This window comes from Cloeon dipterum, chromosome 1 (genome assembly GCF_949628265.1).
Source record: "Cloeon dipterum chromosome 1, ieCloDipt1.1, whole genome shotgun sequence".
Taxonomy (NCBI): Eukaryota; Metazoa; Arthropoda; class Insecta; order Ephemeroptera; family Baetidae; genus Cloeon; species Cloeon dipterum.
Genome location: NC_088786.1, coordinates 29,420,037 through 29,437,061, shown reverse-complemented (window position 1 = coordinate 29,437,061; position 17,025 = coordinate 29,420,037). Strand labels below are relative to the sequence as shown.

At 38.9% G+C, this 17,025-nt stretch overlaps 2 protein-coding genes across 3 annotated transcripts; both read left to right on the top strand.

Annotated features, from left to right (window-relative positions):
* The first annotated feature begins 2,373 nt into the window (after positions 1–2,373).
* Positions 2,374–6,119, top strand: LOC135947980 (farnesol dehydrogenase-like). Of its 2 annotated transcripts, none has more exons than XM_065497004.1 (6): positions 2,374–2,616; positions 3,347–3,509; positions 4,394–4,511; positions 4,574–4,685; positions 5,342–5,476; positions 5,582–6,119. In XM_065497004.1, exons 1-6 carry the CDS (start codon positions 2,485–2,487, stop codon positions 5,612–5,614), a joined length of 693 nt encoding a protein of 230 aa, XP_065353076.1. In that variant the 5' UTR covers positions 2,374–2,484; the 3' UTR covers positions 5,615–6,119. The 2 variants fall into 2 exon arrangements, with proteins under 2 accessions (XP_065353076.1, XP_065353077.1); XM_065497005.1 differs by having other exon boundaries at positions 2,403–2,616; positions 5,399–5,476.
* Positions 6,120–13,774: 7,655 nt separating this feature from the next.
* Positions 13,775–14,653, top strand: LOC135934039 (uncharacterized). Its single transcript, XM_065475543.1, has 5 exons — positions 13,775–13,932; positions 13,998–14,031; positions 14,085–14,143; positions 14,205–14,316; positions 14,375–14,653. Exons 1-5 carry the CDS (start codon positions 13,837–13,839, stop codon positions 14,611–14,613), a joined length of 540 nt encoding a protein of 179 aa, XP_065331615.1. The 5' UTR covers positions 13,775–13,836; the 3' UTR covers positions 14,614–14,653.
* Positions 14,654–17,025: the final 2,372 nt, after the last annotated feature.

Sequence of the window (17,025 nt, the reverse complement as noted above, 5' to 3'; positions counted from 1 at the left end):
ATAAAGAATCGCTCCAGGAAAGCCATCATCAATTATTTGAAGGAACTTCCGTGCTTCCTTATTTTCTTAAATTTAGAGGACGTATAAAAGATTAAGATGCTTAACTACCGCAAGCAGCAGGTACGAGTTTTAAGCTTATCTTTTTAGAAGTTCGCAATTTTCATCGCAAAATTTCATTATTTAAAGTGTTTATTTTCCTCTCTAAATGAAATTGATTTGTTAAAACTTATTTTCTAGCATAACCCAAAGTTTCACAACATTCAATAGTTCACCCAAATAACTATTATGTTATTAAATTGTCTGTTATAAATGGTAGTAAACTACTGGTGTTCAATAAAATATTAATTTCCAATTTTGATATTATTCTAAAAAATTATTTAAATCAATAGCACATTAAGATATCAAATTTATAAAGAAGGATTGATGGCAGTCAAGTCAACTTTAGAGAAATCAGTCAACTGAATTTTTGAAACAAAAAAACATGCAGTTCAAAACACGATTCAAATTCAGTAATGTTTATTCAACAGCCAACCCCTCGAATGGAGTTTTCGAGCTCAATCATATTGTTAGTTTAACTTCAATTCTGCAGCATTGAAGCTGAAATAATCTGGATTACATATTATGTATCATTTCGAAGCGACTCTGACAAGGCAGTTTCAAGCACTCAATCGCGTCAATTAATTGCCCTTGAGTATGAGTGCAGAAAATTCTGGGATGAAGCATTTTCAAGTTTCCTCGAAATGATTAACTTCACAAGAAGGAAACAATATCTGATAAGATAAAGTGATGAAACGCAACTGTATTTTGTAAAAAGCATTGCCAATTAAAGTCGATGAGTTTCTCAATCACATTAACCAGAGAGCTAGAAATAAATTAATTTTTCATCCAGAGAGCATTTTCCCGCATCCCTTTGAGCAGAATTAGCAAACAAATTACACGAGGATGATCACTCTTTTATCAATCACTCTCATTTCAAACGCTATACAGCATATGTGCTTTCAACGCTGTCGTTTGAGTGCCGCACAAATCGTCGCTTTAATGCCGACGATAAAAGCGGAGGCGCGCAGGTTAAAAAAACAGTGACACAGATTCTCGTAAATCAAACGTGCTGAACAAAAGGAAAGAGTGGAGTGTGCAGAGAAGGAGAGACGTACGTGTATTCCCGCACATTTGCACCACGTCATAAAAAGTGAATGCATGCATGGTGCACGTGAGCTGCGTCTCGTAGCTCACTCTCCTGCCCTGATCCTTACGGGACTCGGTTTCTTTTGTCTGACAGGCGGCCGCCAAAGAGATGACATTACGCAATGATCGGCATTCTTACACGAGGATCTTGAGCGATGGAATTAAATATTCAAGCACAGATTGGAATAAAATACCTTAATCGCAAAGTGATAAAGAAAAAACTTTAGATAAAATATTTACATGGCTTCGTGTAAAACAATCGTTTGGTTTTGTATTGACGCATACTTTTCAATAGAATTGAATCAGTTGCCTTGCTCAATCATAATATAGATTAATATGAAACTAATTGCACCACACTAGTCAATTTTACAGTGTTTATATTGACCACATGAAATTAAGCCAGACACTTATAATATTCTTCCAAAATAAGTTCCAAAGAATTATATAAATAAAAAAAGATTGTAATTGCTTTCATTTTTTTACTCCAGTTTATTTTTGCATGAAACTTTAAACCTTCTCTGTTGATAGTTTTCAATTTTCATTCAGTATTTTGAGGAACGAAGGGGATTTTAAATAACAATTAAGAGACGTCATTAAATTTTGGCATATATAAAAATGAAATGATAAAAATCAACGATTTAAAAGATGAGATTTAAGCTTAATTTTCAAAAGGAAACCTTTAAATAGTTAAATTAAAAGATTTAACTATTTTTTTGATCAATTCTTTACAGAATAGTGTATGATTTGCGAGGGAAAATATCTGTTCCTTGAAGTAAATAATTCGATTTAATAACTTCATCCACCAAAAGTTAGCAAAATACTAAAATAATCAAAACCAAACTTTTTGCTCGCCAATATATAAAGTATTAAAGCACAAAAGGTTTTATTTGTTCTACATGTGGTTGTCCATGCTTCAAGAATTGCGTCGCAATTTGCTAAGTATCAAGGGGCTAAAGCCAAAGGTCAAGAAGGATCTCAACATCTAATTCATGCGCCAATCTAATCAATCACAAGCAATAACCAGCAGCCGCGAGTGGACTTCACACTGGCTGCGGCCAAAAACAGTGAGCGAAGAGAACCAGTACATGTGCCTATACAAATCAACAACGATCGCGTTCGACAGACACCGCGCCAGAGTCCCAGTCCCACTACCATCGACCCCACTCTGCTGTTATATACAGGCTGATCGCACGCGGTTGTCCGCGAAGGGCACACCACACAGCGTTTGTATTACGCAGTTTCGTGCCGCTTTGATTAAAAGAAGACGCTTGAAGGCAGCGAGCATCAGTTTCTCTTGCAATGCACCGCTGGGTAGGCAAAGTCGCTCTCCTCACCGAGGTGGCCGAAGGGTTTGGGCCCTCGCTGGCGAACCACCTCGTCAACCGCGGCGTACGTGTCGTCGGACTAGCCAAAAGAGTGGATAATTTAGGAGTGAGTACTTTTCTTTTATTTATCTTTTATTGCTGAAAATGAAATAATCAGATATTCTTTTTCAATTGATATAGATCTATTTTATTTTTAAGCAAAAAAATTGTCAAATTTTTTATAGTTCTTATCCTGTTGTTTGAAGGGAAATAGGGCAACATGTATATTGTTTTTAATTTATTAAAAATCACTACATTCAAAATCAAAGTGAGAAGGAGTAGAAAGACAAAAAACTATAATTTACTTATATATTAACTTTTTTACATACTTGATTATTCTTGCAAGCAATTCATAATACAAATTATTGAAAGAAAATATACAAGAAATGGCAAAAAAGAAAAACGAAATCTCTCGCAACGCACTGTATATTTTCTCAAAAATTGTTGAGAAGTCGGATTTTACTCGTTGACAAAGAAGGTCACCACACAGTTTTTCTTCTGCAGAGTTGTGTTTCTCTCATTCTACAAATCTCACGAAATGTCAGTCTTATACAAAAGATTATATTTAATTTGGCCCTACAGTGGTTTTTTAGCCAAGACCTCTTTTTTCCTTATATTCTGGCAGTAGCACTAATTTAAAAGCAATTTCGTGTCATTGCGGAGCACAATACGGCGCTCATTTTCGAGAAGCCTCCTCACACTCACCCCAACCAGCATAATATATATCCCTTTCGCGCGTCGCAAAAAGCAAAGATTTAGCGAGTGCGAGATTCAAGTGGTGGGCGTTCATTTTTCAGAGCTCTGGGCATAACAGCCGAGTCCCGGGCAGCACCGCCGGAACCCTTTACGCTCACAATTGCGACATCACAAAAGGCGAGGACATTATGCGCGTCCTGAGGTGGACCCGCGCCCGGCTCGGCGGCGTGGACATTCTCATCAACAATGCAGAGGCACATAAAGGTAAAAATCATAATGAATTTATGGCTGGAGCAAAAGAAGTTCCAGTCGGCGTAAATCACGCTCCCCCTTTTGCTGTTTTTCCGCTCCCCTAATAGAATAAACACACGCCCAGGGATGAGTCCCGGCCTTGCGGATCAGCCTTAATCCCAACTTTTCTGTTTGGCCACATATCAAATATTTACCGCCACGCACACTGCCTCTGATCAAATAAATGCTCATCCTGATTCGCTGTTTATGCCCCATCAGAGAGATTTTCTTTTCACAAAATTTATTTTTTGGAAACTAATTTTTTTGCACCTGTAAATCCATTTGTTGATTTTAACATAAAAATAATCTGAAGAACTCTACACTCAAAATAAAAATTTTGAATATTTATTTTGAGACTAAATCATTAAAATCCTATTTTACAGTTTATCTTTTTAATACTCGGCAATCTGGTATAGAATTTTTGCTAGTAATTAAACATTATTGTTGAGCTGTGAAAAAATATCAAAGAGAAATTTCATACGTTTTCACTTCCAAATTTTGCTATTCGCCATCTATATACCTGATAGGATTGACCTCACACATAGAAACAGTTGCAAACAACTCTTGAGTTAAAAATATAACGTTCAATGTTTTTACACGCTGATTCACCAGTAAACAATCACATTGACCGGACACTCGGTTGCAATATAATTCTCCTTAGCAACCGCACGCAATCCTTCACCTTATGTTGTCGCATAACCGCGACAAGCACTATAAACGCACTGTCTCGCCTGCTTTATTGCTGAGGTTGGAAAAAATACTACTGTTGATACAAATCTCGCCGCTGGTCGAGCGCAAGACACGTGATTCAATAAAGAGTTGTTTACTCATCTCGCGAACCGGATTTTCTTTTGCAGACACCCAACTGATGAACCCGCGCACCATTTCTCCCTACTTGCACTGCGCCTTTATGACCGAGGTGTTGCGAGACATGCAGAACTCGAAGGAAGAGGGACACGTCATTAATATCGGCAGGTAAAAAACAAACATTTGTCCTGTCCAAGCCAGTGTCCATTAACAGTAAATTCGCATTGCAGCGTCGCTGATAAGCTCTTCCCGTACTTTGGAATTTACGAGCACAGACAAGTCGGAGATGGAGTCAGCCAGCACGAAATCCACCTGGAGGCTGGCAACAAAATCAAAGTCACGGTGAGTTTTCTTTCTCTATAAATATCTTGCGAAATTTTGTTTTTGGTCTCGAGTCTGAAATTGTGTGCGGTGCTACCCACAATCCGAAATGTAGGTTAGATTTTTTATCGGTTTGTTTACATGCCGCTAGGAAAATGCATGTCACTGACGGTCATTGGAATCTTTTGTTGATGTTTGCCTTCACTTTCGACAAAACATATTCGATTCAAAACAAACAATCTGTTTGTGCTGATGCTGATGCAACGCTCAAGGCTGATCTCTGCAGACGATTCATCTTTGTTGAGCTGAATTGTATTATATAAATATCATGGAGAGAGGATCAGTGCACCGTCTAAACTTTTGCAAATTAATTACTCGATTAAACCGTGTTACTTCTAAGAGTATGAATTTAGTTTTTTTGCAGGATCGATATTTAAATACAAAAGCATCAGAAGTCAAAGGTCATTGAAAAGCAGGTTCCGTCTGCTGGCATCTGCTATGACTCACGATCTGAGCAATCAAATTAATAAAAAGTAAAACTGGCCCTTTGTTCAGTAAATAAACTTGATCAGCATGACATTTAAAATGAAAATCCAAGGCGAAATACGAAATATATGAAAATTCATTATACATAAGCGTCCCTCTCGTTCACACTGCGAATAATAAACCCTAATTAGGACCAGGAAGGATGCTGCTGCGAGGTCTTTATTCATCCGCCTTATTTTTTTCCCCAGAACATTGTTCCGGACGTTTTAGGAAGGCGAGATCTCGAGCTGGTTTTGGAAGACGCACTGCTGCGATTTCCCCACCAGGTAGCTATTTTTTATCAGGCCGCGCCTCATTCAAAGCAGCTCCGCTCGCTGCTCGCTGCATGGACGGCTGAATTAAAGAGGCACTCATTAAAATTTACATTGCAGGAACAAGAGAAGGCTGCGTCGGTCGCCCTCTGAAATATGCAAACGTTTGTGCTTGCTATGCCATCCAAAACAAAACGAAATCACCCGCCTTTGAAGAATGATACTCCACCTAGAGCTGTACATACTACGACCATAATATTTATGTAAATATAATATATAAGGAAACTTCGCCAGAATGTTGTTGTAACTCTGTGTATTTTGCGTAATTTGCAAATTTATATTATGCTCTAAGAGACATATTTTGACTAGCTTGGTCAATATTTTTCAATTAAATTTTATATTACGGAAAAAATGTTGCATTTTACTAGCGTAGAGCTACTCATTAAATTGTTAAGTTAAAACTAGGCAGAAATTGTGCCAAAATTGATTGTCTTGACTGTAAAGTTCACAGTTTGTCAGGCCTAACTAATACTTTTCATGCAAGCTTCTATGGGGAAAGATAAAAGACTTAAAACCTTATTTAAACTGAATACAGCTAGCGTGTTAAATTTCTCATCAATGTGATGGAGGTTATCAAAATAAAAAATGTTTAAAAATAGTTCTTGAAGTGTTTTTTAGCAATCTCAATAGCGTCACTTTCGACTTAAAAAACTGAGGCTCTTACTCTCTGACACTAGACAAAGAAAAAGTCAAGTTTGCAACGACGCGGAAGAGGCTGCTGAAAGTTTTGTTGTTGCTCGTCTTGTTAAATTTAAGAACTATACTTGTTCTACGAGAGGTCGGATAAAAGTTCTCTTTCTCGTGCCGGTGTCAGGCTATTATTTAAGGGTAGGAGACGCGAGAGGCAAAAAGCACGCAGTAAAGGAAAAAGCTTGGGGCCGAGGGAGCAGATTGTCCCTGGAGAGCGAGTCGTAATTATCATATCTTGAGCGGGACCGTTTTGACTCTTTCTCGTATGTATGTATTTCGCCATCAGCTGCATTGCACGCGAATATTCATGAGCACCACGCCATATTTTATTTATATTACGTACACCTCGCGTTATAGAAATGCGAGTCGGCAGCGAGACTGCATCGCATCAGAAATTCATATTCCTCTCTTATTTCTCTGTTTATCCCGAATGAGAGAGAAGAGAAAGAGGCAGCTTGCGACAAATATGCAAATCTGGTTAAAAGCATCACGATTGCAACATATTTTTTGCCGGATGCGTGCTGTTCGTTTGCAGGATGAAAGCAGCTGAGTGCTAGGGATTGTAATATATTTTTTTTAGATACAGATGACGCGTCCTCGGGAAAATGGCTTTTTTGCGCTGATGGTTTATTAATGACCGCATTTTATTCGAGGCTGAATCTTTGAGCTGGAAAATTAATGATATATGTTTCATCTTGTATATTTATAACTAGATAAATGCTTTGAATTTTTTCTACTTGTCATAATTCACTGTTTAACGAAACGAGAGCAATAAATTTATTCACAAACCGTGCGCCACATTGAAATTCTAACTTTTGTTTCCTCCTCTCTTTTCATTATAAATTGAATTTTGTTTACCAAATATTCTCTTGATGTTAAAATTGCGCTCTGAATACACTTTTCTATCAATGAAAGGACTCGCCAAATAAACAAAGAGAAGAGGAAATTTTGCAAAATCTAGAACTCGGCGTCTTATTGGCTATTTTTGCTCCTTAAGGAAGTCTCGCTTTGACCATATTCTTAGAATCTGTTTTCAAGTCGGGGACCGTGCACCGCCTTGTAATCAAGAAAGAGCAAAAAAGCAACATCTTCCTCTGGCCAGGACCGTTCCAAGTGGATAATTAGCTCAAAGTTTTCGACATCAGAAACACCCCCGGCATGAAAAAAGCACCTGCGATGCAGCAAGCAACGACGAGAGAGAGAGAGAGAGAGAGAGAGAGAGAGAGAGAGAGAGAGAGAGAGAGAGAGAGAGAGAGAGAGAGAGAGAGAGAGCGAGAGAGAGGCTCTTAAAGCTGAATTGCCAGTTGCGTGTTGTGCAAAGGATGCGCGTTTGGCTTGGCCGCTGAAATTGCTTCCGAGTAAGTGGCGCCAATTAATTTGATTTAGCGACTCTCCCCCGTGTTTTGTCAGAACACAACAAGCTCAGCTCTTTGTACATTTGTGCGTTTCGAGGGCAGTTTCCCGCTTACTCGCTGTGCACAACTGCGACAATTGATTGTAATGGTGCAATTAGCCTTGCCGGTGTAATTGAAACCTCTTGACTGCACCACTGCTATGCGCGAAATTGAAAGTCAAGGGCCGCAAATTCAATTGGGCCGAGTAGGTCAGTTCGTTGAATCGTAAAAGTGCGTAGATGGGCGGCGTTAAAAAAACAGGCCGTGCTCAACTTTGACTGTTTGCGGCTTGAGTCGTAATGATTCGCGACCTCAACGATTGCTGCCCTCATTTCCTCCGTTGATAACAAGTGCGGCTGATTTATTTCGATCCATCAGCATAGCATGAAAACACGCTTCATTGAACGGCACTCCTGCAATACGCAAGCATTCAGACAATATGTTGTTTTCAAAGTTTTGCTACCTTTAATAATGCAAAAAACGATATATTTTGGATTGAGTTAAAGAAGTTTCCCCGCAAATATGCGCAATAATAAATCTCGAATATTTCAATGTTTTTAAACTCCATCTCTTTTTAAAGGTGATATTAAATAAAAAATGTTTTCAAACACGTTTCGCACTCATTTTCAACAGACCAAAACTCATACTCTTATAAATATCGCCATATATTTCCTCAGCAGTAATTTAAACGGCACACAACAACAGTAAACTTATTTTCTTTTTTTTTAAGAAGCGCATAAATACGTTTTTCAAACTGCTTATTGTGTCACCAAGTCTTTCGAAGAGACAGTAATTTATCAAATTTATATACTTATGCCAATACCAATAATACGTATTGCGAAAATCGGATCAAATATAATTTAGAAAAGCGTATATATATATATCAACACCACGTAGTTTGATATATTTACATAAAATGTGTTTGAACGAGCAATGTGATGTCTTATTATAGATTAATTGTGTTGCTCACCGAAGTGTGTAACGTGTTACGTGTTCAACTGCAATGCATCCATTTCTAGCGAGCAATAAGCTGCGAATTCGCTCACTATATCAGAAAACGTGCTTTGATCTAAACTCTGCATCAGAAGCCGGCACTCAATTAGCGGCGTGACTGGCAGCGTAATTAATATCACTCTTCTCGTCTCTTCTCGTCTCTTCTCGTCAGTCGATTTTATCAAAGAACGACGGCGGAAAGCCCTCGAATGGTGTACTCACTCGATTGAATTTCAATTTGCAGACGCGCCAACCGCCTCCTTCGTCTCCGCCCTCGCAAAGAAGGAGTTACGAGATCAAATTTGAGTAAAGCCAAAAGAACTGTTTGTCAACGGAGAAGCAACAACTTTCTACCATTGCCTTCTGTATCTTATATACACACACGCCCTAAAAAGTCTTTTGAGTGGTGTCTCATAAAATTTATATATTTAAAGGTTTACAGCTTTGACGCTTCAAAAACGAATTTATCAGATAACACTTGATATTCCTGTATGTACATTTCCAACTTTGTAGAATCGATTTATTTATAATTTTTATGTTTGAAAGTTGAAGAAAAAACTGTGTGTGCTATTTAAAGTAATGATAATAATAAAAAAAACACAGAAGTGTACAGCATCAAGGCAAAACACGAAGTTTTTAAACGACAAGAAGCAAAATGCGGCTGTATTTTCATGGATATTTTAGACCAATACTAAAATATTAATCAGTTACGTAATATAAATTTGAAATTCATAAAATTGAAAAATTGAGAGCGTTAAATTTTACATTATCCTCTATCTAAAGAAAAATAGCAAAGGAAATAAGGATAATATGAAATTATTGTGTAGGCAAAATTATCTGGAAAATGTGGATTAGGCTTCACGTCGTCCGCAATAAAGATTTTAGCATTATCTCAAAACTCTAGTGCAGAAACGATGTGGAGGACTCGACGAAGTGTCGCAACAATATGGGCAAGCGTTTACGTGACTTTATCTTTAATTACCCCCATCCAAGAGCGCAGCTTAATCAGAAGAGGGAAAAAAGCGGCGGCGATTCTGCTGCAGACACTTCAAAATGAGTCGCTGGAATTCATAATTATTCGAGACTCATTAAATTTTATCAAGCTAGCTGCTCCCGCGTATAAGAGCACACGGTACACACAGCACAGCGTGAATGCATGGCGCTGCAAGCACCTGTGCTGCTGCTCCTGCCTTTTTCTTCAGCCTCATCTTACCCTACCTGTGTGAATTAATTAGACGCGCGCGCAATCATTATTCTCACGGCTCGAGAGCTGCCAGCGCGCGTTTTTGCCCTTGTTTTGCCCTACTTTCGTCACGCTGAGGCGATTAATCCTCGCAAAATTTATTTCAGGTCTCGAGCAAGATGTTGACGTCAAAATATTTTGCTGTCTTTCGCAGTGTGCAAACTGACAAGCTGGCAGAATTGTAGCCTCGAAGGATCGCGCCCTGAAAATGCACAAGCTATAGGTTTTCTACGAGACAATTGAGCAAAATTGCTTCAATTTAATGAAAAAAATCTATAAATCTCACTCGAAAACTTTATTTCACATTAAAAAAACTATAGGAGTGACGTACGTTTGTTGTATAAATTTGAACCGTACTTTTTTCGTTATTTCAAAGAAGGCCACAAATCGCGTTTATTCCCTTCATGCTTTAGCTAATCATCTGAAGTCTGAAGCCTTATTATTCATGTGTAAAGTTTTCAGTTCATTTTATTTATTCGACTTTCAGCATGGCAACGAGGGAAAATGTAGATTTTTTAAATTCTCAATTGCATAAAAATATTGCTTTAGACATTGACAATATGTGACTCTAATGCTCTGCGGGAAGTTGTTCTGCCGGAAAAAAAGAATTCTAAACTAAACGAACCAAATATATTGCCGACGAGACCACAAATATATTTGCATGCAATTTTACAAACCAATAATTTACCCCGTGAAATTGCCTGCAGCCTCTCTCATTGAGTGCCCAGCCATCGAGTTGGTGTATTTTAGCCATTTTAAAAGATAACTCGGCTTCGATCCGTTCTGCTTTTTAAAACGAATACCGCTTGCAACATGTTCAACCAACAACAGTGGAACGAAACAATAAAGAATCCAAATTTACGATGTCGCCCAACAGTATTGAGTTTGAAAGCGAGCGCACCGAGTAAATTCAGCCCATAATAAATGTCAGCCCATAATAAACTTAAATTTTGAAACTAAATTCATTTTGCAGCGCCTACCTGTGTTTCTATACCTGCTCGGAGCCCGCACAGCTGCGATAAGAGTTCCTGAAACAAATAACGCAGCACAAACAAAGTCAGTCGAATTGAAATTACTGCTCGCGTTTGTGACCAGCTCGGAAATAAGTCATGATAAGCCGAGAATAAATTGTGGCTTTGACGAATCACGAGTTGATAGGAAGAACGTGTAATTTATAATGGCATTTGCGCAATAAATCTTATTAATCACAACCAAAATATAACACAGCTGCAAAATATAAAGTAAGTTGCGGGTTTCTTTTAAAAATAATGATTATAAGTAGTATATTTACTGTATAATTTTAGGATCGAAAGGGAATTTGTGGGGGGTGACTTTTTCTGTTCACCCCAATAGAGCATAAACTTGGCTTAAAAATATTGAAGATGGTTTTAATCACTCCAAACCGTCGAAATCTGTCAGATGCCATTCATATTACCTGCAGATCTTTCTATAAAGGAAAATACGCTTAGAAAAAATTGGCAGTCCCTTAAGATGTAATATTTTTTAATAAATTTCTTTAAAAAAGCCTTAAGCCCGTTTGTAAATCATATCTCAAAAGAGCCCAAACGTGCTAAAAATAGTCGTCTTGGCTATAATAAAGGTCAGAACTCCCAACACGTTCAAAGATAATATTTTTTTAATCACAACTGAAGGGAAGCATAGTTGTTCTGTACACGATTCATTCAAGTAAATAAACCCATCCGTTTTAAGGCTTTTGAAATATCATAGTTGGTTTATTTTCAATAATTTGATTTGTTGTTATTGGTTCATTTCATCGCGGGAATATTCATAAGTAGAGTAGTTTTTTACGGCACATTGAAGCTTGTGCTTTTGTGAGCCACGCTGAGCGAATAAATTTACACGAGTGGCATTAAATGCGAGAGGTGTATATCAATATTGCTGCAGAGCAGGCGTATAAATAGACTTGTTCGCCGCGCTCGTGCACAAAAGAATAATCATTCCTCGCAGCAGTCAGTATACCTGCATCTCGTGCATTCGTGCAAGCAATAACCCTGCATCATTCACGCCGCGTCCCGAGTGCCCACGCCGAGTGCACTTCGACGTTTTAATGGTGGAAATTCGCCATCGTAAAATGCAAATATGGAAAATTGCGCACGCCCTATTTTCCGTTGTTGATTACGCCGATTACTTTTACAACTGCATATACGATTTTAACGAGGAAAAGTTTGCAAACGTACACTAGTAGTTCGCAGAAATGCCTTTAAGTGAGCATGGGAGAAAAGTTTTTCATAAATGATCTCTCCATTGTGACTTCTATATGTTAATCTCGGCTTTGCATAGAGGGAAATTGCGCGAACTGGAAGAGTTTAAAAAAAACCCAACTCTTTTCACTTGGTAGATCATACACAAAATTAAATTCCATTAGAGCTAGGTGCTTGAGCGCCTTTCCAAAAATCCGCTTCCAAACGACCGTTGGCACACGCAGCCAGCCATTTTTCCGAGCAGCCTTCAATTAAGGTAATGACATAAGCGCGGATGCTACAGTCGTTTGTGGCAGCGCTGGAAATAAATCCGCAGCGCTGTTTACATCGCAATTAGTGGTCTCGTCCTACATGCCTCTGACATTTCCGCGGAAAAGAGACATGATAGGCCCAAAAACTGAGGGGGAGATTCCACGGGCGAGCGACAAAAACACTGCGGCTGGCGGTCCACAAGGGATGACGGATCATTTTCAGTCGCTTGACAAGTGAGCTTATTTTGTTACGAAAATTTAATTTTGGAAGAGTTCGTTCTAAATGCAAAATTTGCGACGAGCATTCATTGTGGTGGATACTTCATAAAACTATTGCGAAGTTGGACACACTTTTTCAGGAAATTAAACATTACACAGTTAATTTATTTTTTTCTGTTCAAGGAGAATTTATCCCATCAAAAATAATCAAGATTGTACGAAACTGGCTTCAGAATTCGATTTAAAAGCATTTACCACGTAATCAATTCCAAAACTAAATCAGCCAAGCAGCTTAATCCAATTAAAATTTTCCCCTGATGTCCTTGTTGCAAAAAAGTGTTTAGCTGTTTAACAATTTTAGTAAAATTGATAAATTTTCAAAGCCAAAATATAAGTTGCAGCTCTGCTAAAGATAGAGTTAAATTTTTGTTCAGCATGCTTCAGCGGTGGTTCAAAGGGAAATTCAAAGAGCAGTCCAATTCCCCTTTTTGCAGGTGGTGCTCCTCTAATCGCTTGATAAGAACCGGACGCGCACGGCCGAACACTTTTAAACGACCTGCCGGCGGAGACATTAACACGCCCTCACGGCAGCGGTGGCTCTGATAGCAGCCCTTTGACGAAATTGCACCAACAGCGAGTGTGGCGCGCGCCAATTATCGTCGGGCCGTGTTATCCGACCGACACGCGGTTCTCATCCCCAGCTTAATTGGCCCGAATCTAATTGGCAATGCTCGGACAGGTACGGCGGGTGTGTATGCATGTGCGCGGTTATTGTTCACGTGCCTTCGCACGCGTGGCGTTAATCCGCCGGCAAAACGAACAACGAACCGCTTCGCACGCGTCGCCTCTCCCTTGATGACAGCCTTGATTCGAGTGTGAAGCGAACGCGTAGGGAATTCATTTTTCATTTTCAAAAAAATTGTTCGCTACCTGTGTGTATAGTACTGGAAGAGAGTTTACATTGCACTGAAGCGTTTTTTTAACACTACACGTGAAAAATGTAATTTTACGCAATTTTTGTGCGATTTGTTGATTCCTGTCAAACGAATTAATGGCGATGACTTCGTACATATTTTATGCTATTCAAAGACTGAAGATGGCACAAAGATCTCATTTGTTACGAAACCGGAGTACATTTAAGATATTTAATCTCATAAATGCTCTTTGACCTTACATAAGGGCAAAAGATGACCTACACAACGAAAACGTCTTTAATAATTTCATTATATTTAGCTAATTCTTATCAAACCTAACAGCAGAGACATTATCCCAGCAGTCATCTGCCGATTTCTTCAAAGCCAACATGTCTGCCTCGTTCGCCTTCTTTGTTCTGGGTATCTTGCTAGTTTTCCCCGGCTTTCAATCAGCTTTTTTCGTAGAGGCTTCCTCCACGGTAATGGTAAGTATATTTATACCGTGCAGCTCTAAACTCAAAAGTTTGGTAAACCCTTAATGAAATTTCAGCGTAACAATACACCTGAATGCCGTCAGAAGCTTCGTAAGTTTCCAGATATCAAGTTCATATATCTGATGCTATTCTGAAATTTGCAGTTGACTCAGGTTTTTTTGCACCAATAGAAGCAGGAGGGATTTATGTACTCTCTACTGACGTAAAACCTTAAATAAATGGTCCTTATTTCTTCATTTTGATAATCTCTCTGTCATTCATAGTCTTACAATTGGACGGACGCAAGAAATTTCTGCAAAGGTCTTTGCTTGGATCTAGCAGTTATCGGTTACCCAATGGAAATACAAGTTTTGAACAATGAGACGGAGAGAAAATGCAAGAAAATCTATAATACCCCCCGATGTTCAATTTTCATGCAACGCAATTTTTATAGATCATGGATTTGTCGATTTATGGACTGCTGGAACTAACACATTCCGCGAGTCGGGACAGTTTCTATGGCCCACTGACACAACCATTACCAATGACCTTTGGCTCGAGGGGCAACCGTCGACTGTCAATGCGGGAGAGTCATCCTGCGTTACTCTCAGAAAAGGTGGACTGGGAAACCAACCTTGCTCTGACACTAGAAAAGCTCTTTGCAAAATGCAGACAACTGATTTTAAATATTAACCAATGCTGATTCAATAAAGTCATTTCCGTTTAAATGAAATGAATTAGTTCACTCCAGCAAAATTAATAATTATATTTCTTTCTGAAACATGAATTTGAGATGTTTAATAAGCAAAAACAATTTATTTTTACTACTTAAAATTTACAAATTTTAATTTTGGCAATGAGATCACTACAATACTGAACCAAGAAAATCGTATAAAAGTAATTTTAGCTGGAAAGTTAGTTGATATCGCTAGACGGAAGAGATTTTGGTCTGTAAAAACTCATTACTTAAGGTTTAGAACTAAATCAAGCAGCGCAACTCAATCTACGAAGCCATTTGTAGAGCACACATGCAGCCTCGTCCAATTTCGCCACCACTGCCTTCTCAATCAGCCGCGAGCACAATGGCTGAAAAAGGCGGCCCCAGGGTGATCAAGTTGCTTAATTTGGACTGGCGTGAGGAAATGCATTCATTACACAAGCAGGCGGAATGACCAGCAAACATGCAAAGCGGAGTTTAACGGGGCAGCTAGCGTTGTCAGCGTGTGTGCTGGACACCATTATGGCCGACGAAATGAATGTATCAAGCCCTCTGTCAGCCCTTGTATTCTATAATAACGGCAATAAATGTGCTTCTTTATTAATATAAAATACCATCGTTGCACGTGCGAGAGAGATCGAAAATTCCTTTTCATCGCCGCGATGAATCACTGCCGGTGCGCGCGGCATACTTATGCTAATCAGCGGAAAACAACTTTTCACATGTGAGGGGAGTGTGTTTCTGACATTATGTTGCGACCGTTTGTTTCTGCGCCGATGTCCCCAAAGCATGCAACCAAGCGTTGACCGCAGATAGCGAAGGAGACCAGAAAGGGATAACTCTCTGCTTTATAAACCCAGCTGCCGACCCAAAGGGTATAATTAAAATCGAATTAATGCCTGATATGCAAAGGACCAGAGATTATTTCTGCAGCAAAGTACAAGGTATCAGCGCACCCGTTTCCACTGTGGCGATGCGTGAGCGTATGCAAATTCGACTCTCTATCGCAAATGAGCGGATCGGGGATACAAATTTATGGCGTACTCTTGTTTTCCCTCTGCAGTAATTTAAGAGCTAAGATAAATTGTAATATATGGAATTTAAAGTGGAATTCTCATTTACTTTAATTAAGCTCGCTAAGTGAAGGATTATTTACCGTCAACCAATTTATAAACTAATTTTCTCTTTGGTGTCTGGATTATTTTTCCCTGTGTGTTTAAAATAGTTATTAATGTAACAAGAACTCTCTGGTTGTAATAGAAACGTTTGAAATTTTTAATATTTCATAGAGAACCAGCTGTTTAAGATCTTGCAGATTGAACCGGAGTTTCAATGTTGAAATATATATCCACGGTTTATTTTTTCCTGTTTTGAAATCCTGGCTTTTTTGTGTCTGCATGATATCTAACGGTCAATTAACCCACATTCAGAACGCCTTGAAAATGCTGAGTATGCAACTGGCACATCACTCGCGTACAACAGATTGCCTCACACTGGCTCTAATCATTACGAGCTTCTTTCAAGAGGATCTTCTGTAGAGGTTGAAAGCACCAGCTCGAGAAACAAATATTGACTCTATCCGATGGTTCTTACGGAAATTCCGTTTTAATTTGCAGCCGTTGTTCCGAGAGGCAGGCTGCGAGTCAAACCGCTGCTAATTGTCCGCGCTGCGAGTGAAAACGGCGTTTCTTGGGCAGCAACTAAGCAGGCAAACTCGCCTACAAGAATAAACAAGCTGCTTCGAATTAAACATGCTTTCTCTGCTGCATCGTCCGAGCGAGTTTTGCTGCGAACCCGAAGACCCAGCGACCTATAACTTTTCTAACTAACAACTAACCATAAAGTTTCCGGCCAAGAGTGGTCGAATAATCCACTCCGGCGTTTGCAGGCTGTTTGTACTCAACGTTGCTGCTTAGCCAGCCTGTTCCGACCAGGATTGCAGCCACCTCTCGATTTGATTGAAGTTTGCAGCCGGGCTTAAGTTAATCAATGAAAACAAGGATCGAGGATCGCTTGCCGAACTTTTATTGCCTCCCATCATTATCAGAGAATTTGGAATTGAGACATCGTGTGGGAGGACGGAAGCTTGCAACTGCACAAAGTGTTTCTGAGCATTCGACCCTGCAGTAGATACACTTGTTTGTATTTATTAAAATAATTTTTAAATATTTTCATCGTACTGTTTTTTTTTTAATTCTTGGTGTAGTTTTTCGTGTACATATGCTAAATTTTTTAACGTGCGTTTAGCGCAATTTGCACTTATTTTTCATTTCTAGGTTATTCTTGCAATATTTAAAACAGAAATTATAAAACAGACACAAAATTATGTGCAAAAATAGTCAACCTTATTTGAGCCCTCTTGTAACCACTATGTATGATGTTAACCT

What these genes read in the sequence shown, in the direction of transcription:
- LOC135947980 (XM_065497004.1), top strand. Translation starts at nt 2,485, where the DNA reads ATGCACCGCTGGGTAGGCAAAGTCGCTCTCCTCACCGAGGTGGCCGAA. An exon ending in CAATGCAGAGGCACATAAAG is followed by an intron (nt 3,510 to 4,393) that starts GTAAAAATCATA and finishes TTTCTTTTGCAG; the next exon opens with ACACCCAACTGATGAACCCG. An exon ending in TGCTGCGATTTCCCCACCAG is followed by an intron (nt 5,477 to 5,581) that starts GTAGCTATTTTT and finishes TTTACATTGCAG; the next exon opens with GAACAAGAGAAGGCTGCGTC.
- LOC135934039 (XM_065475543.1), top strand. Translation starts at nt 13,837, where the DNA reads ATGTCTGCCTCGTTCGCCTTCTTTGTTCTGGGTATCTTGCTAGTTTTC. An exon ending in TGAATGCCGTCAGAAGCTTC is followed by an intron (nt 14,032 to 14,084) that starts GTAAGTTTCCAG and finishes TGAAATTTGCAG; the next exon opens with TTGACTCAGGTTTTTTTGCA. An exon ending in CAATGAGACGGAGAGAAAAT is followed by an intron (nt 14,317 to 14,374) that starts GCAAGAAAATCT and finishes CAATTTTTATAG; the next exon opens with ATCATGGATTTGTCGATTTA.